General features: G+C 41.3%; 1 protein-coding gene across 3 annotated transcripts in view; it reads left to right on the plus strand.

The window, feature by feature from the left end:
• The window catches only part of adamtsl7 (ADAMTS-like 7), a 149650-nt gene that overhangs the window by 60953 nt on the left and 67122 nt on the right, over positions 1-21575 (plus strand). Inside the window, exon 1 of one of the 3 annotated variants that reach the window (XM_034185766.1) lies at positions 16298-16421. The exons of the other annotated variants lie outside the window; for them this stretch is intronic. Within the exon in view, the coding sequence (XP_034041657.1) occupies positions 16350-16421 (72 nt within the window). The 5' untranslated portion in view covers positions 16298-16349. Of the gene's footprint in view, positions 1-16297; positions 16422-21575 lie in introns of those variants that run through there. 3 annotated transcript variants of the gene reach the window in all.

A 21575-nucleotide genomic window follows, 5' to 3' on the forward strand; every position in this document is an offset into this window, starting at 1 on the left:
ACAAATGATGCAGAGGTACAAGCGCTGCTGAGAGAAGATATGCAATTTCTTTACCGACCGGATATAAAAACCTGTCTAGTGTTGATGTATGTGTGTGGAAAGGGAAGGCCACTATGTGAAAAAGTAATGACCTGCCAATAGAGGGCATTCCGAGCTTTAAGCAGATAATGCAATTCTTGTGAGTATCTTGACTGATATTGAATTAATCGCATAGGAGGCAAAACTTTTCACCCAACCCTCGTAGTGTATTATGAAGGGTGTTATAGCTACGAGGTGCGATTGAGAAGTTTTGAGCCTGACCCAGAAAAAAATATGTGTGGTTCTCCATCTTTTGCATTCTGAAAAACCAACATTTCTCAACATTGCACCCAGTGAGTCTAAACTTCACACATTCTGGAAAGAATCCTTGGTTTCTTAGAATGCAAAGATGGAGACCACGCCTTCTTCTTCTGGGTCAGTCCTAAAACTTCTTAATCACCCCCATATCAAATGAAAAATACAACTATTTTTGCTTTTATGTTTTTAAGTTTTAGAATTTGAGCATCTGTTGTAGTGACAAACTGGTGCTGAATGCAAACAAAATGCTGGCTCTGAGTACCACAGGCACGTCAGCCAACAGCACATTTAAATAGTAGAAAAGAGTTCAAAGATTATGTTTAAACACCATGAAGAGGATTTTCTGACATGTGCTTACGTGATGAAGTCTGCTGTTACCTTTCGGGGACAGTTTTGCACTTTGTGAGGTCCATGATAATGATCCCAGACCCCGTCATGCTGCATGAATAATAATCCTCCATGGTCCATTTGACCTTTGACCATAGTACCACCTCAGCTGTTTCTGTGGGAGTAACACCTTTAAATTGGCCTGTAAATCAACAGTTAGTCAGGTTTTACAACATAATTAAAGAGGTGTTTGAATGTTCTCTTCACACCTGTTGGTTTCAGACTCACTGATTTTGTCTGAGAGAAAATGACGTGACTTTCTCATTATCTGAGTTGCACAATCAAACATACTTCTCTGTCTTGGCACTTGTGATATGAAGATTTCTTTGGATGAGTAGAGGAGCAAATTCAAAATCCAGCTGAAACTACTTGAATGGGGTCTCTCAGTTCAGGTGAGCAGTGAAATAAAAGCTCCCTTTGTGATGTGGATTCCACTTAGCTGCAGCTTCTCACCCTGTATAAAAAGGAAATACATTTGAGAAGGGTGTGTGTGTATTTTTAAAGGGTGATCACTGACCACACACTCCTCTGCGGGCTGGCAACAGAGGGACCAGCTCAGGGTAAAATCTGTCTACCTCGCGCTCTTGCAGTATTCTAGATCCAGCAGCTGGTTTGCATGACAATAAAAACGAGGAGAGTCAGATATAAAATCTGAAGGTTAAACATTGTCAAAATAAATTGTACTTTACTGAATGATGATTAAGATGTATTCTATTCGATTTGGTATGAAGAAGAAGACTGCTACTACTACTACCAGTACCAGTGCTTATCCTGGATTCCAGTTCATCACAGGTTGCTTTAGCAGCCAAGGCCAGTACCCATTCATAGGGGGTGGACTGAGACATGCAGAGAAGTGTCTTGTCCAAGAACCCAGGTGGCGTGACTGAGGTGCATTTTTCCATGTAGAACTGGACTTTGCATTGGCTTTAACATTTAGATCCCAATGCAGATGATCTATACTGGATCTACTGTGCTGGTCTCAAGGAACCAGGGCTGCTGAAAAACAAACAACATGAATACAGGTGAGGGGCCAGTGAATCTCCCATTTTTGGCCATGTGATCTTTTAACATCTAAACTAAAATAAAGTCAGATAGGCTTGTCAGTTTGCTTGTGGAGCCTTTTGCTTGTATCAGGGTCCTGTTGGCCATTTAAGGCCACTGTCGCTTGTGAAAAAAGACATGGTAGCTGATTGTCTCAGTTTTGGAGTAGATTTCATGGATCTGTGGTGTTAGTTGGTCCAGGGATAGGCTGGTGGCTTTTCCAGGGGGTACACTGCTTTTTTGGAATAGGTTCCAACTCCTCCTCTCACCGTTAACTGGAATAAGTGGATTCAGAAAATAATGAATGAATGAATGACTGGCCATGTAAGTTTATCATACTCCGTTTGTCGGCCAAAAACATTTTCTGTGTGACTGCAGTTTTGCTACACTTCATGTTTCTTTTTGATGTGTTTTCCAGCACACTGATTATTCCTCCCTCCACATCCTGTCTTTGACATTTGATATGTTGATTTCCTTTGAGTCGTGGCTTTATGCTCGAGGGAATCGCTGGAGTAGCCAGTTTTGCTTCATTTTATTCTTAACCTTGATGTATTAAAAGTAAATTTGTTGTATGTACCATAGGTACTTAAGTGAGGACAATCATACGTCTTTCAGGCTGTTCTATTCCAATGTCTTGATTATCTTGGTTTATATTCTGTGGGGAAACGGTTAAAAAACAACACCAACATAGCATTAGTGTTCTGATCTTCCACTTCCTGATGATTATTTGGCAGTTCAGCGCAACATCTGATTCAGTGCCTCAAATATTAGTGTCAGCAGAAAAAAAAGAAGTATTTTGCAACTCTGATCTATTTATTGCTGAGCTGTTGGCCTGAAATGACCTTTCACCAGACTGTGCTCAGATGAAAGATATTTACACCACAGAAAAAAAAAAACTGTGTTTGGGGGGGGGGGGGATATTCTACAGTTGTTTTGCTATAAAGTAAATGGCTGTTATAACATTATTGTGAATTTTAAATATTAAATATACTGTTTACATGCTGTATGGTTCTGTATAATCAAGTTAGCTGTTGCTCTCTTCTTAAGTAAAGCCTGACAGACTTCTAATTATGCCTTTCCCATACATCAGGGGTCACTAACCCTGCTCCTGCAGATTGCCTCCACTACATGTTTTCCCAGTAGTCTTGCTCAACCCACTTAAATAAATTAAGTCCGGTCTGCTCAGCCAATTAAGACCGAGGAAACGCCAGACCTGACTAATCATCTGCAATTGCGGCAGATGTAAATAGACCCTTGCATATATACATGGTACGCTTTAGCCAAAGATAGTTTGTGCCAGATTCCTACCTGTAATCCAGCCACCATTATATAGGTTCAGCGAAATTGAACCCAATGTAACCAAACGTGTGTCACATAGACTCACAGAAATATTTACCCTAACTTTTAAGAATTATGTAATTTTATTACATGACAAATTCCCATTTACTTTTTTTTTTAGATAGTTTTAATACAAACCTAACAAATAAACCTTACATGATGCATATTCATTAATCCTATTTATTTGAAATGCATGATCTCAGCTTTATGTATTTAGTATTAATAAAAAATTACTCTAAATCAATAATAATGAGAGTATTATTTAAAATACATAAAGTATATTGTTTGAATTGCATATAATTATGTTACCTATGCCATTTATCTTGTATAGGTGACATTATTATTATGCAATTCAGACAATATGCTTTATGTATTTTAAATAAATACTGTCATTATTATTGATTTAGAGTAATTATATTTATTAATACTAAATACATAAGCTGAGGATTATGCATTTCAAATAAATAGGATTTATTACAGTAATGAATATGCATCATGTAAGGTTTATTTGGTAGGTTTGTATTAAAATTATCTTTAAAAAAAAAGTAAATGGAATTAGTCATGTAATGAAATTACATAAATCTTAAAGTTAGGGTAAATATTTCTGTGAGTGTATATTCTGAGAAATGTAACAGGGTTAGAATTTGCTTTTGCCTTGGGTGGAAACTTCCTCTGTAAACTACCAGTAGTTTGACGTAACGTTCTAAGGTTGATCGCTGACCTTCCGGCTAACTTCAGACGACCCATTCCTTGCTTTTGCCTGCAAAGAGAGTGAGGGCTGGAAATCCTAAATTCTGAGAAATATAAAAATTACGCAGACAAAACATTGTGTTTCAAGGGAGGATAGTAATGAAAAAGTTCACTTTAAAGAGTTGGCTAACTAATATGGGATTTGTTTCCTTAAAACAATTTGGAATGGTATTTCTATGAGTGTTTTTACTTCTCAAGAAAGCAAAGTGTTTGGTACTTTTAATATGTAAAACAAAGCAACAATGTAATCATACTCCTAGTTTTTTTGAGCAAAGTTGTCATTATTCTGACCATTACTTGGATTTCAAGCTCTCTATTTTGTATCACCTCCCTTTGCTGCATTGTGCCATCACAGTCAGTTAGCTCAAACCATGGTGTCATGTTGGTGATCAAAGGTATAGTTTCTGGTGAACGCATCAGTGAGACGATGATAAGTGAATTCTGGTGATTGACAGCAGCTCTTGGTAATACTGATGTAGAACAAGCTGTGCAGAGACCTGGTGGTTTGCATGCAACAGTTTGGGTCTCCTGTCCAGAGAATCCCAGTGTCCATCCATAAGACAGATTTATAGCATACATCGTATAAGGCTGTATTTTTAGCACGTACCGGTGACTGTGGTCTTCCTCGGATGGCTGCTTGCAGCAATTGGCTGCTGTCTGGGTGGCTGTCAATTTAACAGACATTTGAGAGTGACCTGAGCTTCAGTGGTGTGTTTGGAATGTCAGTGAACTGGAGCCGCCAATGTGTGGTCAACACTCGGAGTTAAACCCCATCGTAAATTACAACTTTATCTGATGCCATCTCACAGCATGAGGCCTCCAACTGGTGTATAAAGATGTCCAAGCAGCAATAAATGAGTTGACATGGGACTCATCAAATATGCTTGTCTTTTGTTTTGTTGGTTTTGTTAAACTTTACAACAGTCACTGAGATGAGGAGCTTGGAGGTCGGCCACAGGCTGCACTGTCAGTCAACTTGCACAGTTGTTACACGTTAAAGAATCACTTCAGACATAAAGATAATGACCGTATTAACCCTATTTACACAAAATCCTACTTTTGGGTCATATATAATTGCTTTCAGTGTTACTCATGTGGTCTACATGGTGTAAAGCGTCAGCATGAGTAGCAACTGTTTTTTTAACTGCTGCAAAAGCATAAACATAGGTATATTTTACTTTTTGTCAGACTTTCACGCCTTCTTGTATCACTCAGTTGGTCACAAGCCTGCAAATTGATCAGAACAGTGGGCATTTCAGAACAGACATGTCATAGTCTGGTCTCAGGTCAGGTTAGGTCAGGTCACAAAATGCACAACATAATGGAACTGCCTTGGGGCCTGGCAGGTACCCATCCAGGCAGAAAATCAGTCTGTACTGACCTCTTGAAAAGTAGCCCTCAATCAGCCGTAGCCAGGTGAAATTTGGGTGTCCTCTTGGCCTTGTGCAGTTGCTGGGGCCCTCAGCAATGCACACTGGAAACATGCCACATGGCCAGATTGTCTTAGCTGGTGTTCCCTCACAATGCAAGTGATACTCCTCAGATCCAAAAAGCCCTGGTACCAAGGATATGCAGCCATCAGCTTAGGTCACTGATTAGCATCCAAATCTGATAATCATACAGGAGAAGCAGAAGACTGGAAGCACCAGTACCGTAAAGACCTGGACGTGTTTTCTCTAGCATAGGTATTGGCATTGTCAGACACATCTGGCAAGGGTCCTCTTGACTCCATAAAGTCTTCTCAGGCTTCTCTCAATCTCAAAAACCCAGGACCCAGAGACATCAATCAATTCAATCAATTTTATTTATATAGCGCCAAATCACAACAAACAGTTGCCCCAAGGCGCTTTATATTATAAGGCAAAAGCCATACAATAATCACAGAAAAACCCCAACGGTCAAAACAACCCCCTGTGAGCAAGCACTTGGCGACAGTGGGAAGGAAAAACTCCCTTTTAACAGGAAGAAACCTCCAGCAGAACCAGGCTCAGGGAGGGGCAGTCTTCTGCTGGGACTGGTTGGGGCTGAGGGAGAGAACCAGGAAAAAGACATGCTGTGGAAGAGAGCAGAGATCAATCACTAATGATTAAATGCAGAGTGGTGCATACAGAGCAAAAAGAGAAAGAAACACTCAGTGCATCATGGGAAAGTCTAAGTCTATAGCAGCATAACTAAGGGATGGTTCAGGGTCACCTGATCCAACCCTAACTATAAGCTTTAGCAAAAAGGAAAGTTTTAAGCCTAATCTTAAAAGTAGAGAGGGTGTCTGTCTCCCTGATCCAAATTGGGAGCTGGTTCCACAGGAGAGGAGCCTGAAAGCTGAAGGTGTTGTGTGTTGGGGGGGTGTGGCTGGACATTTTGGTGTTCTTTCTTTTCTTTGCTCTCCAGGTGGTATGCAAACTGATTTATTGTCTGTGGAGAAGGTGCTGGCAGAAGAGTCCTTCACCCTCATCAACGTTATGTGCAGCACCTGTGCTCACGTGCAACCTTAAAGACTTTCAGCTGAAGCAGATAATGAGATGGCGTTCTGCATTTAAGCCATGTGTGATTCAAGCAGAATTGCCGGAACTCGACCTTGTGATGTTCGTTTGTGAGACGCTGAGGACCGCGCCTGGGTTTGACACATCGTGCCTGTGAAGGAGGAAGGGTGAGGGACACATGCTGTCAGCACACATCAGAGGTGATTAATTGTTTGACTAATTGTTGATAGTAACTTGGTATTTTGTTACGCAGTATATTTGAATTGTGATGAGAATTGTGCAGCTCGCTTCTCACTGCCGTGGCGTGCGGACTGGTGATCCTCCACCTGTTGTGAGAAGCTGCTCATTTACATAAAGCTTAAATACAGACCTGAATGTGTTGCTGATAGTGTGTGCCTTTTGAAGGATATTGGTTGTAGCTGCTGACTTACCTCACCTTTTCTATCCTTCGCAGAGAGTCGGTTTGTCATGTCCACCTGGGGGGTGTTTGGCGGTAAACGTGGATCCAGAAGCGCCGGGCCTCGATCCTTTTAGGCGCTGGAGAGCGTGCCAGCCTTCACTCCACCAGACTGACGCATCTTTTGTTCATACACTTTGTTATGCACCAGAGGGTGGAAAAATAAATTGTTTTGTTATTGGAACCGCTTTCTGGTTATTTTAGCGCTGGGTTCCATCAGACGCAGGTCCGCTCCTCAACCCGCGTCGACACATAACAGAAGGCTCTGCCTCCCATTCTACTCTTAAAAACCATAGGAACTACAAGTAAGCCTGCAGTCTGAGAGCAAAGCGTTCTATTGGGGTGATATGGTACTATGAGGCCCTAAGATAAGATGGGACCTGATTATTCAAAACCTTATAAGTAAGAAGAAGAATTTTAAATTCTGTTCTAGAATTAACAGGAAGCCAATGAAGAGAGGCCAATTTGGGTGAAATATGACAGAGACATGAATGTCACTGTCAAAAATAAATGTCTTGATAGTGAATGTCTCGACAAATTTGACAATAATCTATTATTGGCAGTCGACACCACCCAATGAGTCAAGCGGGGGAAGAGCACCACCCAGCAAACATCACGTAAAATCAAGTGCTTTCCCTCGCAATTGTCATTCCCATGCTGTTGCAGCCCAGTAAGCAGTGGTAGGCACAGTTCCGATAATCCGATAACCAATGATTATCGAAGATAATGTTTTCATTATCGGATTATCTATTCAGGTAACTTTAAAAACCATTATTGGACTAATTATCTTCCAGTAAATTTTTGTCAGATAATTTTTAGACTGTTAATGTGGTAAACAATGCTGAACAGCTACAAATATTCATAAAATTTAAAATCAGTTGAGCACCAACCTGTTAAATGTTTCTTAGCAGATGTGTAGTTCTGTCTTCTGCAAACAGAGGAGAGCTGCTTCTAAAAGAAACTGCTCTATCCTCTGCAGTCAAAGGAGAACTGGTCACCAAAAAAAAACCCTAATTTTTTTTAACCCTCTGGGGCTGACGCCGTCGTATACGATGGCTAAGACCAAGCTTTACTAAATTATAAATAACTTTTTAATGATATGAGATAGAAACTTACCTTTTTTACTGAAACGTTAACTCCACGGACTTTCGAGCCAGCCATCGGCCATCTTTGTACTCCTCATAGAAGCTATGTGATGACGTGTGCAATGTGAGTGTCCAGTCGGAATTGGTTCACCATCACATGGTTTTCCAAAATCCAATTGTAGGTCAGATTTAGATTTACTCTCAGTACGTTCACGACAGGAGAAATGCATTTCAGACACTCTGATCAGGCTCCACGGACAACAGCATTAAACTCTAGTGCCTAAAACTCTTGTGAATATATTCTCTGGGTTAATAGACTTTGTTATTGTGTTTGCGTTAAATTAAATTCCACGAATCTTAAATATAGCAGACACGGATTATCTGGAATTTTGTTTTGGCAAGTGTTCATGGTCTCTACTGCCATCTACTGGCCAGTAGTGTTCATGGCAGTATTCGCCCTGAAGCTGGGTTGATATTTTCAGTCACTATACTCAGTTCCAGCTCAAACTGTACGACTGAACCGCATGGTGTTTGCACCGGCACAGTGCGAGAGGTTGGATGCTTGTAGTGTTTCAGCAGCGGGATACCCTCATGACGGACGACCAGAATATCAAACAGGTTTGATTTTCATCTGACCATATGATCGCCGATCATGGGGTGGTCGTGAGAGGTTAAACGCAGCTCGTTACTCCATGTATGCTAAACGATGCAGGACGGGTGAATAACCTGAAACTCGGTGCGATCCAAAAAATTCTTGCACGAATGAAAAATCAGCTGAAAAAGGGCCAAAACTCGCACAGTACAAACCCAGCTTAAGTACTGAACGTCTGGCATGAGTAGATCATGGCAGTGTTCTATTTATTTTTGACACCAGTTATATCAGACGGTTATCTGATTACAACTTGGCTTTTTTTTTTTTTCTTGAAAATGCCTTTTTTTTTTCCTTTTTTTTTTACAAATAAAAAAATGGAATATTTTACAAAAGCACATTTATCTGTAAACACCAACACATGACACACATCACATTAGCGTGTTGGTTTACATAATGAATGAGTCAACCAATCAGTGTTAGCGGAGGCACATTTTACCCAGAATCCTTTGTGATCTATCTGTGTTTGTTACAAAACTTCAGAATTAGTGCGTTATTCAACATTAAAGATATATGTTATATTTTAACTTTGTACAAATGACAGAATTGACATTAATGGAGTTATTCTATTAGTATTCATTTTATTTATACACCAAACCATAACTCAGCACTGCCTTATTTTCAAAGACCTCTGCCTGACGGCAGCGTTGTGATTGAGTAGAGAGTTGAGCTTCGTGGCTCCTCTCAGCTTGCTTCTGTGCTGGAAGCCATGTACTAAACAAGAGCTACCAGCAGGGGGCAGGATGTTCAAAGACAGAAGTGCTGACTTGTTTGGGTCTGTTGTCACTTTTGATGCTACCAGAAGTGATCGTGGTGTTAAAACTCAAAATCAGTTTGTTAGTAGTTGCAAGTGTTCCAGAGACAATACTGGAATTTATCGGTTATCTGTAACTTCCGATACATTTTTGGGTGGTTTATCGGTTTATCTTTATAAAAGATAACTTTTCAGTTATCTGATTATCTGTTATCGAAGTTAATTTTTTTGGTTATCTGTGCCCACCACTGCCAGTGAGGTAGTACCCTTAATCTGCATGGTCTCAGTCCACCCAGCTGTAAAATGGGTATCGGTGTCACGGACCGAATGGCTCCCCCTAAAATTTGGTCCACCCTGTCTTCACTGCGCATGCATCATTTTGGAGTGTCAGCAGTATTTCACCAATTATCGCCTTGTTTCGGCTTAAAACTGCACTCCAGTCATCATCTGTCTCAGCAACAGATATTTGAAGCTTTTGTACAACAATCATTTCCACATAAATTCAGCATTATTTCATCATAAAAGACAGAGGAAGCGATCAGAGCGCGACAGCTACACGAGCTGCTAGCTGATGCGTTCACTTCACGTCGGTCATTTCAAAGCGTCATAGAGTATCGCCTCGTTTCTGCTTAAAACTGACTTTAGAATGATTTAAGAGGTTTTACCTTGTCATCTGATGGTTAATAAGAGACTCTGTTTCAGACGAGCTGCTGTGGTTCAAAATGACGCATGCGCAGTGGAGGCAGGACAGTCCAATTTTTAGGGGGGACTGTTCTGTCTGCAACACCGGTGTCCCCGACCGAAAGGCCCCCCCTAAAAATCGGTCTGCCCTGCCTTTATTGCATGCGTCATTAGCCATTGTTCACCGATTAGCACCTCGTTTCCGCTTCAAACTGCACTTCAGTCATCATCTATCTCAGCCACAGATATCTGAAGCTTTTACACCTTATAGGGGAGGTGGTGGTCTAGTGGTTAAGGTGCTGGGCTTGAGTCCAGAAGATCATGGGTTCAAATCCCCGCCTGACTGGAAAATCACTAAGGGCCCTTGGGCAACCTTTAATCCCCTGTTGCTCCCGGTGTGTAGTGAGCACCTTGTATGGCAGCACCCTGACATCGGGGTGAATGTGAGGCATAATTGTAAAGCACTTTGAGCGTCTGATGCAGATGGAAAAACACTATATAAAAATGCAGTCCATTTACACAACAATCATTTCCACATAAATTCAGCATTATTTCATCATAAAAGAGCGCGACAGCTACACGAGCTGCTAGCTGATGCATTCGCTGCGGGTCGGTCATTTCAAAGCGTCAGAGAGTATTGCCTCGTTTCTGCTTAAAACTGACTTTAGAATGATTTAAGAGATTTTACCTTGTCATCTGATGGTTAATAATCCCATTAATCCATGTGACTGTGATGGTGAAGAGACTCTGTCTTAGACGAGCGACTGACCTCTGAAATGATGCATGCACAATGGAGGCAGGGCAGACCAATTTTTAGGGGCGGACCATTTGGTCTGCAACACCGGCCTTTCGGTGCTTCACTGCAGTGGAGACAGAGTGAGAAGGCCAATTATAGGGCCGTTCCTGTAAATGTTTGAGACATATGAGAAGTAGGTCAAATTTAGCTGCTGGAAGCGGACCTATTTTGGCTAAGTTGCATGTTTGTCTGGGGAAGATCAGCACACACTTGCCTCTGTTGAGGACTCTAGCAGTTGGAGAAGCCCAAAGGGAAGCCTGTGTTTCACTTGGCTGTAGCTGATAGGTGGTTGCTTTCGAGAGGTGGGAATGGACTGGTTGTCTCTCTGGTTGGTTGGGGGTCATAGTGGTCGATGCAGCAGTGGGATGCACCAGCACAAGCTCTCAGACATGACCTGATGGCAAGTCAACTATCCTGTATGTTCTTGTGTCACAGTTCAGGGTAGCTCCAGAGTTATAGTTCAGGCTCTCTAATGAGTAAAGCAAAGTTCCTCTGCTGTGAAATACTTGAACTGCTATAAATGCACACAGTCGTGTTACTGCAAATGAGCTCTGCATTACAACATACTAGCAAACAGGAGCTGAGTCCAGATGTTGAATGAATGTGCCGAGGCCACCTGCTGCACTGCATAACTCTGACATGCACGGGTTTGAGATGGGAGAAATCAGGCGCCAGCAAGGTTGTTTCATGGCTGACCCACTTGTAGGAAACAAAGACCCCGGAGAGTAGTGGAAATTCAGTCTGTTCAGTCTGGCCGCACCCAACCTCTGGGCGCTTTGCTTCCGTAATGACACATGTTGACAACAGAGGCAGATCAGGGGAGCAGTGAAAGATGTCTGTCCTTTTATAACATTTAGAGTGATGGATGAACTGCTAAAAAGAAACCCCGTTACACGGTGAGACACAGCTGTGTCGTGTTGACCGGACAGATTTCTGTCGCTTAGCTGCTTGCCGTGCACGCTTCTGCCCTGTGTGCACGCGCTGACTCTCTTCCAGCTCAAGCACACCAGATGCAGGTGTGGAGATGTTTGTTTTTGCCACTTTTCCTTGCGCTCTGTGCTTCTGTGTGCTGTCAAACGGCCTCTCATAAAATCAGAAATGGTGGCAGATGTGATTTATTTAATATTTCGCCAACACGCATATCATTACTAAGCAAATATTTGGCTATCTGCTCAGTGGACTCATTAAATCTCGGAGCGCATGCATAAATCTGATGCCTCGGAGGTAGCAGCTGTTAATTTTTCTGAGGGGGAAGTGAGCAGTGTGTATGAGCTGGTGTTTAAATCATTACACATTTGCAGCGTATGATGATGAGGAGAAGGAAATGCTGTATTTTAAAGATGCTTTTCAACACTAATTTAAGGGATCTCAACATAAAACATCATATTTTACGCTATTTTTTCTTACATTCTTTATCTTTTCCCCATATATATATATATATATATATATACACTAGACAAGCCCTCCATGATGTCACCCAGAGGTTTTGTGAACAGCTGGTGTAAAGCTCAAATAATGTGGTTCCAAATCTCACTGTCTTGGCAGCACCTGACTCTGCAGTCTTGGCCAAACCATGAATAGGTAAAGAGATGAAGCATGAGCAAGACCAGTGTGACTGTGACCTGGCCGGGACAGTTGAATTTCAAACACCCCTATCATGAAGTTACCAACAAGCTAACAGGCTAATCTTTACGAGTGTTTGCTTAATGTGTATTTTGTGTGGTAGATTTCATAACATTTGGCTTTGAGGTAGGCAGTAAAAGCTGTTATCGGCATATTGCCTCATTAACCGTGGTGTAATAGTGGAGCTAACATCACCAAGCTCTCAACAGCTGCTGATATAGTGCAAACATACAAATTAAATAATCTCAAAATTTCACTCAGCTGAAATACTGGAGCACAGACTTCTTAGATGGTCTGTTCATACAATTAACCATACAGCAAGTACTATTATTTGAGATATTTGAAAGAAAATGCTCAGAAATTACAAACAGTTGAATCCACAGCAACTAGTTCTGGCAAACACTTGCTGTTGCTCAAAGCAACCACACCCCTTATTATTCATAGCTTTATAGCTTGAAGTAGCTTAAACTGATGAGTTTGATAAAAATTCATCCCCTGTGCAGTTATCATGAACAGGCAAAGTACTTATAGGGACCAAACCTGTTATTTGTACCTTGATGTAAACATGTTTATTTCTGGCATGAAGTTGGACATTTTAACTTTGGCTTCTATGGGGAGTGACTCGCTTTTGGAGACGACCTCAAGCAGCTATTCAAGGAACTTCCATGTTAGTTTCATTTTTCAGCATGTTGCTGTGTTGTATTTTTCTTGTCCCTCACTGAAAGCAGGCAGACCAGGTAGCTCAGGGAGCTAACAGTATGTAGACCTGGCTTCTATTTCTGTTTATGCGATTAAAAAAGGCCAGTAAAAATATTTTGCATAACATCACTTTTAAAGGGAATGCTTGTTTCTTTATGTCTTTATTTGCTGCATCCTGTTGTGGTTTCTGTATGCCACTTGCAAAAATAAAGGTTTTTAATGCCTGTTGATTATTTCAGGTCTGTGCTTGCAGAAATTTCTCTGTGCAGAAGCAGGTCACAATATTTCTGTTGCACTTGGCCTGCCACTATAATTTTATGAGAAAACCAACTGTTAAATATGAGGGTTATGAGTGCACATGTTACGTCACTGTATTCTGGTGAGTTGGAGCTTAATGTTGTGGAAACGGCGGTAGTGCAATAGGAAAACCTTACGAAGCATCGAGTTCTTTGGCTACAGACGTGCTTCCAGCGTTGCTAGGTAGCAATTCTTTGAGTTGTTTCATGGAAGAATTTATTTGATTTTTATACATTAAAAATATCAGAAACATGTTTTTTTTTCTTCTTTTATTCAGGATGTGAGGTCAGAGTGGTGTTAGATGTGAGCATGGCAGAGATCATCTTCCGTTTAAGTCTTTGTGTTCATAATTTCCCACAATTTCAAAGAATAACTTTACTAACTTATAACTTTGTTATAAGTTAGTATAAGTTGAGAATAACTGTTTTACTACCCATATCATGTCAGAATGCTGATTTCTGACAATTTCTTTAAAAAAATGGTAAAATTTGTTGTTTTTTAAAGTTAATTCATGAAAGTCAACAAAGGAGCTGCCCCTGGAGGTGAAAATGGACCCATTTGGGAAATCGTTTGAGTTATTGTATTTTCTTTTGTTTTTTGATTGTTATGTTAGAGATTTTTATGTTGGTTTATTGTTTATGTGCGTGCTAAATAAAACTCATCATTCATTCATTCAAAATCCCTTTTACACTCAAAATAATTAAATAGCACAGACTACTTTTTAAATTGTTTTCTTTTTAGTGGTCCAAAATGTGAGGAGATAAGTTAATTTGTATATTTGTGTAATATACAAGTTTATATCAAAAGGTTGTTCCAGGTGCACTTAAAATCGTCCCCATATGAATCAGTCAATCCAGAATGCTTTGGCGTTTCATCACATTCTCAAGTGAACATATATGCTACCAGTCAAAGGTTTGGACAGATAAATAAAAATAAAGAAGGAAAAAGTAAATTTTCCAATTCACTTCTTTAGTTTCATTTATTAAAGTATAACAAATAGACAATTCAAAATTAACAATTAACACTTGCAACATTTTAAAAACTATTCAGTGACCAGTATACCCACCCTTCATTTCAATAACTGCCATTAGCCTCTTATGTCCGTTTTTGACTTGTAGAGGATTAATTTTTCATGCAGCGCCAACCACAGCCCCCCAAGGAGGAGTATCATTTTCCCTTACTGTAAATCTCACATCTTACAAGTTCTCAGTAGGGCTTAAGTCAGGTGAGGAAGCAGGCCATGTTGTCATTCTGTCATCTTTGAGGCCTTTGCTGGCTGGCCAAGCAGTTAGAGTATTTGGATGCATATGATGGAGCGCTGTCCTGCGTAAAATCATGGCCTTCTTGAAGGATGCAGACTTTATCCTGTACCACTGCTTGAATAACGTATTTTCTAACAACTGGCAGTAGTTTTGGAAGTTGATTTTAAGTCCATCTTCAACCTGAAAGAGTCCAACTAGTTCATCATTATTATTAGTAGCCATACTAGTACCCCTCCTCCAACTCGCTGGCGTCTAGACTCGAAGTGGTACTGTGTGTTCATTAGTGATCCAGCCATGGGCCCATCAAGGGCCACTCTAATTGAATCTGTCTGTGAAACCTTTGACAAATCTTTAGTCTTCAGTCATTTCTTGGCCCAATCTTGATGCTTCAACTGATGAGTCTGTCCAGGCATGGTCATGTTTTCAACCTTTAAAGTGGCCATGTCTCTGAGCTCTGAACACTTTGTGCTTCTGGAAACTCTAGGTAGGCTGCAGTACTGGAATATGATGGAAGTGGAGGATAGAAGGTTCCTGGTTAGCGTTATGTCTTGCAACTGTCTATTGAAACCCTGTTGAGTGTTTGCAACAAAAGGATTAACTGTTCGATGATCACTGCCTTTGCTATTTAAAGAGTGCTGGGTACCCCTGAAAGGCATTTTACAGTTATTGACATTTCAGTGATTGTTAAGTCTTTTTGGTCCATTATGCCTGTGGTAAAGCTGCCTAATAATTATGCACACCTTGGTTATATGGTGTTCATCAATTTAGGCCACACCCTCCCTCATCACACAATACATGTCACTGACAATACTTAAATCCAATTAACTTTCAGGTTTATATAGATTTGAGTTGGAAAATAAGCATAAAAAAATGATAAGGACAAAACCATCATTTGACTAAACTTGGCTTGCAGTGTGAGAAAGAAGGAAGAATCTGTCTGTCTGTCTCTGTAGCTGTGCATCTGTCATTCCTCTGTCTTTAACTGTATCTGTCCCACTATCTTGCTGTGCTTTTTGTTATCCATCCGTCTGTCCGTCTGTCTGTCCGTCCGTCTGTCTGTCTGTCTGTCTGGTTGTTGACTCGGTACATTTACAGGGTACATGCTCAAGCCTTTTCCAGAGTCTGTGAAAAATGCACAAACTTGTTTAATAACTACACTATGCGATTTTTGGGTTTCAGAGAAATGTATTCACTTAGAGTTTGACTGCATGTGTCCATATCTGTGTATTTCCTTTTCTGTGATTTGTGGAACACAGATTGGTCACATTGTCAAAGGTGAGAAGAGCACACGGAGCCCTGATTGTAAACAGTACTATGACAAATGTAACAAAATAATCTCCTTTAACATTTATCTCTGTTTAGTTTCTCGGCAAATATCTCTTCAGACTTCATCTCTGACTTCAGTAGCTGCTGTGTCTCCCTCCCTCCTTTCACTCTCACCTTCTATTCTTCCTATTCATTCTCTGTCTCTCTCTCTCTCTCTCCTCTCTCTCTACCTTCTCCAATAAAGCCTCAGTACCCCCACCTCCCCCAGCTGCACCTCCTCCAGCTCCAGTTTACAGGGAGTTTGCAGAGAGCGCTCTGTAGCAGAGGATTTCTTTGCACTCTCAGAGCTGCAGGAGCGAGGAGGCGGCTGGCGGCAGCAGCTACTGGACGTGCGCGGAAAGACTGAGGACTGAACGCTGGTCTGACGATTCTGTGGCCGTATGACAGAATGTGCGTGGGACCGGCTCTTCTGCTGCTCGTCTGCCTCCACACACATGTGCATGGGAAGCCCCGGTCACAGGTAGGGCCCACGTGACCTCTGTCAGGGGCCACAGATTGACAACTGATGCTAATGCAGAATGCATGCACAGCGGATTGCCCAGTCTACCTACACCTGTACTGCATTTACTTCAAACATTTGCTAGAACTACAGCACTAGATATTGCCAACGCTGGTGTAGTCTCTTTTGGTTGTACAACTTATTGGACAGCGTCACTCTATCCGTTGGACTGTAAGAGTGGTCCTGTGATCCTTTGGTCCTCTATTGAGTAGAAGTATTACAGTATGACTGTTTTCACCATGGCTCTGCTTGCTCTTGGAGCTGTTTATTTTTCCACAGCACATTCACAGACTGCTTGCGGGATTAGATTTCCCTCCGAGTGGAAGACTCAGTGAATCAGGCCTGTCCTGGGACTATAAAGATGTACTTGGAGCTCTATTAGGCATAGACATTAGCTTGAATTAGCTAGTTTTAGCTAACCTGTGTTTGCTAGTTAGTAATGAGGCTGGTGCGAGATGCCTGGGGTTAATGTGTATCCATTTGATATGACTCCAAATGACATGTCTGTCAATTTTATTGAGATGTCTTAATCTTGTTAATGCAAAATATCAATAAGACTATCTTGCAGGATGTAGAGTACATACAGTGTCTTAAATTCCCGAACGTGAGGAGCCCCCACCTTAAATGGCTGCATGATAAACATCCTCCAGCACAAATACCCACCATCTCTGGATGGAGCTGCACCTTAAACAGGGAGGAAAAACAGAATCAGATATCAGAAAGACAAGAAATACAGTATAATTTGTCAGCATTAAACAACAAGAAAAACAGGAAATACTAAGGTGATTGCCGGCCACTAGCCCTTAGCTTGACTAAAAGACCCAGAATTTAGGTAAAGTTGAGTCCGCGGCACACTCCGTTCCTAATAAATGAATTAAAATAGTAAACATGGTGTGGTACATGTAAACAAAGGAAGAGACCGAGAGTTGTTAAACCTTATAAGAGATGACAGCACATTATTGGACTGGAAGGAAAAACAAAAAACAAAATGGTAATATTTAGCAAGACTCAGCCATCTACTGCCATGGCTATTTGATCAACAGTTGTCACGAGAGGACAAAACTCAGCAGTTGTTTCCATCACACATGGAAATGTCATTTAGCCATAGTGTTTTGTTGATAATCTGAAAATATCACTTAACTTTAGTGCAACTTTGTAATGGAAACACAGCTAGTGTCATGTTTTATGTGTAACATGCTGGGATGACTTAATGAGGTGTCAGATTTTCAAAAGCATAAGCCTCAACACATTTCACAAAGTCACACATGCTGGAAGTACTCTCTCTGCCGGCTTTGCATTTTCATTGAGAATTCTGAGCCTTGGTTGAATTTTATGCCTTTTTTAAAAGCAGTCCTCTTATATTCAGATTGGGTCTGTCAACCCTGGAAGTTATTCATACAAGGAGAGAAAAACTAGTAGGGCATTCAGAATCCACATACCTTCACCACTGCCTCCCAGGCCCCTTTACATATACCCCGTGGGATTGGGGTACATAGGAATCATCCCATCTGTCTGTTTGTCTCTTTATCTGTCAGTGAGCATTGTAAGCACACGTCACATTCCATGAAGTTGGAAACGCAGAAGAAAATTAACACATATTTTAATTGAACTTAATTAAATCTCATAACTGCCTAATACTTGTGCTGTGAGTTTATTGGTTAGTTTTGACTGTGTACCATCATTTCTATTCCTCTCCATGCACACATGCATTCTCTTCATAATATCTATCTATAAAGCAAGAAAAATATCTGTGTGTGGGTATGTGGCTCGCATGTCTCTCTGACTGTTTGTCAGATCGACCTCAGTTTCCGGATATGGCTTGTGCATGGCACAGTGATGTGCACCCGTTATTATGAAAATTTTGGGGATTCATTTTCAAAACCTTTATTTGATATTAAACCTTTATTCTGACATTGTAACATTAGTACTTTCAAGATGACGCCCTCTGTGGCATCTCTGTCCTGCAAAACCTCTTTGTATACAGATTTCCGTCAAAATTTGTTTCCATGTTCTGTTTATTTTGTCATATAAAACCGCTAACTTAAAAAAATAGAAATGTATTTTATGACTTGATTTTGAGATGAAACATGCTCCTCTAAAAACGTGACCCTGTGGATAAAATCAAGTGCACACCTTTCTTCTTTATGGTGTTAAATGGCAGCCAGCATCCTTGTCGTTGCATTGCTGCCACCTACTGCATCAGTCTATTATAGCAGCACTAAATCCTCTCGATGTGTCCAGTGTCTTTCAAGTATTTAAAAAGCCAATACTTCCTCCTCTCACTTGACCTTAAAGTAGACCTGCAATGAAATAATGCAGTCAGATCTTTGGACAAAAAAATGACTTATATTTACACAAAAGATCCTTCTGAATGTAGTAAAGTAAATCTGCAAGCCCAGATCTGTCATTCAACGGAGAAATCTTCATTTAAAAATGACAAATTTACAGCTAAAATTTAGCCCTCCGCAAAACTGTCATCCGGGACGCTGCCGAGACGTCAGGGAAAAGACCCCTGTCCCAGCATGCATTGCTCGCGCCAACTGTAATTTGTGATTTACGTCAGTTTGCATCTGCACCTTTTTCTTGTCTTATATGGAAGGATCTACTTTTTTAAAACTTCATATTGTCTTGCGGCACATTTGGTGAGTACACATTTCTTTTATTTGTGCTTGAAAATTATGTTGTGGGACTTTTTCATATGCCGGTTTGATTGAGTGGTGTCACATTGAAAATCTACTGTCTTTCGCCTCTGGTGTTACCGTCACGGGGTACGGAGGCGGGACCCGCAAAGAATCCAAGTTATTAAAAAGATATAAACCTCTCTCAGCAGCCACGGAGCTCTGCGGCTCCGATTACCGAGACGTGCGGCGCTGCGGAAAGTCTGTCCTTGCAGCAATAGGTGTCACCGGCCGCTCCGCATCAAAACAGCGAGCGTAGTCTCTGGACTTTTGCCAAGTTGGCTGCATCTCCATTCAGTAGACAGGGACGTGGTGCCGGCTGCACAGCAGACACGGGGGCGATGTGAGTGGCCCGCTTCGGCATTTACCGAGCACGCAGACTCAGTAACCGCAGCGGAGGTAGAGAGCGAGACGTCGGGGAAGAACGGCGCCCGCTGTCGATGTTGCTCGCCACTGATCTGAGCATGCAGAGCTGTATCTCACATTCATTGCAGCTTACTTTTGGATGCTGAACCAGGATGTCTATAACAGTAACATTACTAACAGATAAAATCAATTTCAATGCGGATCGGACTGAAGGCGGGAGCGCTCAGTCTTCTGCCGGACGTCACTGCAATGACCCGGATGTACAGACAGTTTTCGCTGAGGGTCAAATTTTAGCTGCAAATTTGTCATTTTTAAATGAAGATTTCTCCGCTGAATTACAAATTTGGGCTTGCAGATTTACTTTACTGCATTCATAAGGGTCTTATAAATACATATCAGCTATTTCTTTCTGAGATCTGACCACATTTATTTAAATGCAGGTCTACTTTAAGGCTAAAATACTTCCTACAGAAATTTCTTTCAGGCCTTACAATTGATTTCCTTCAGTTTTTACTCTTTAATAGATAAACCATTCAAAAATGCTGAGATACAGTTTGTAAAATAAAATATTTTGAGGGAAAATTAAAACACTGTGTTAAATACTTTACAGCTATATTCACTGGTTATGATTTTTATTATTTACGAGGGCTGTCCATAAAGTATCAGTTTCAGAAGAAGTCGGTTTCAGCATTTTATCCGGATATTCCACTGTTAAAGGAGATTTTTTTAATGAAAGACGTGCGGACGGGTCCGCGCGTCGGGACGCAGCCGGCGCGGAGCGGCGGCACAGGAAAACACCTCCGTGTTGATAACCATTTGTAAAATCCAGGCGGCTTTTGATGGCTTTCAGTGGAGTGAGTATATGAGAAATTGTTTAACAGCTGGACATGTTCCAACTTCTCCTTAAGGCTTCCAACAGAGGTGTTTTTCCTGTGGCGGAGCGTCGCGGCGGCTGTGAGCCGACGCGCGGACCCGTCCACACGTCTTTCATTAAAAAAATCTCCTTTAACAGTGGAATATCCGGATAAAATGCTGAAACCGACTTCTTCTGAAACTTCTCGTTCTCTCACGACGTCCTGGATCAATAGAGCCTGAAATGTGGAGGTTTTCAGCTTGAAACAGGCTGATGACGCTGCCTGAGAGCGCTGTGCGACGTCTCGCACTGTGGGAAGTCCTTAAAGCGACAGTGTCACCTCAAAATCTCTCATCAGCCGTTAAAATTTTCACCGAAAACCAGCTTAATTTTTCGAACCATGTCCACTTCGATGTGTCTCACAGGTTTAGAAAAAATTTTGATCAAACAAAGCGCCAGCCTCTCAGCAACTTCTCAGACAAAGGAATTCCGACGAGGGGCTGGACGACTCCTCCCACAAGGAGTGCTCACAGGCGAATGACGTCACCGACAGGCGTGGAAAAACTCACGCATGCGCACGAGGGTTCAAGCATGTCTGACGTAAAAACATATGAATGAAATCCATATAGTTTTTGGAAAAAAATAAAAAGGACCTATACTTTATGGACAGACCTCGTATATTACAGCTGGTGGCATTTGAAAGCACTGCATTCTGGTGATGGCATTTCACAACACTTTATTTGGAATTCAATCTGGTGGTGGTATTTGGCATTACTATGCAGTATTGATCTGGTGATGGTCTTTTTTAATTTAATTTTTTTTAGCTCCCAATTTTCTATAGGAATACAAACTTCCTGCGGGCACTGGACTAGTAGATATTTAATGTTGCATGCATAGGCATGTCTTGGATGAGCCCATTTGAGCTTGTCCCCAATTAGGGTTAATATCCAGCAGAGTTACTGCTCAGTGGTGACCACGTCATTCCCAAAACAGTCCATCCAAATCAGACGAGTCATGTCAGGAGAAACTCTATGCTTTTTAAAGGCTACAGATCAACAACACTCAGTGCTATTTGTGAGCACTTTACAAGCACGGTTGCTTTTATTAAGATGATGTGGTCTTCATTTCTGGATGTCAGAGCAGTTTGTTGGTGGGAATGAGACCGATCTTCTCACTGTTGGGATCAAAGGTCTTCCTCTGTGCATACATCTCCCTCTG

Source organism: Thalassophryne amazonica, chromosome 2 (assembly GCF_902500255.1).
Source record: "Thalassophryne amazonica chromosome 2, fThaAma1.1, whole genome shotgun sequence".
NCBI lineage: Eukaryota > Metazoa > Chordata > Actinopteri > Batrachoidiformes > Batrachoididae > Thalassophryne > Thalassophryne amazonica.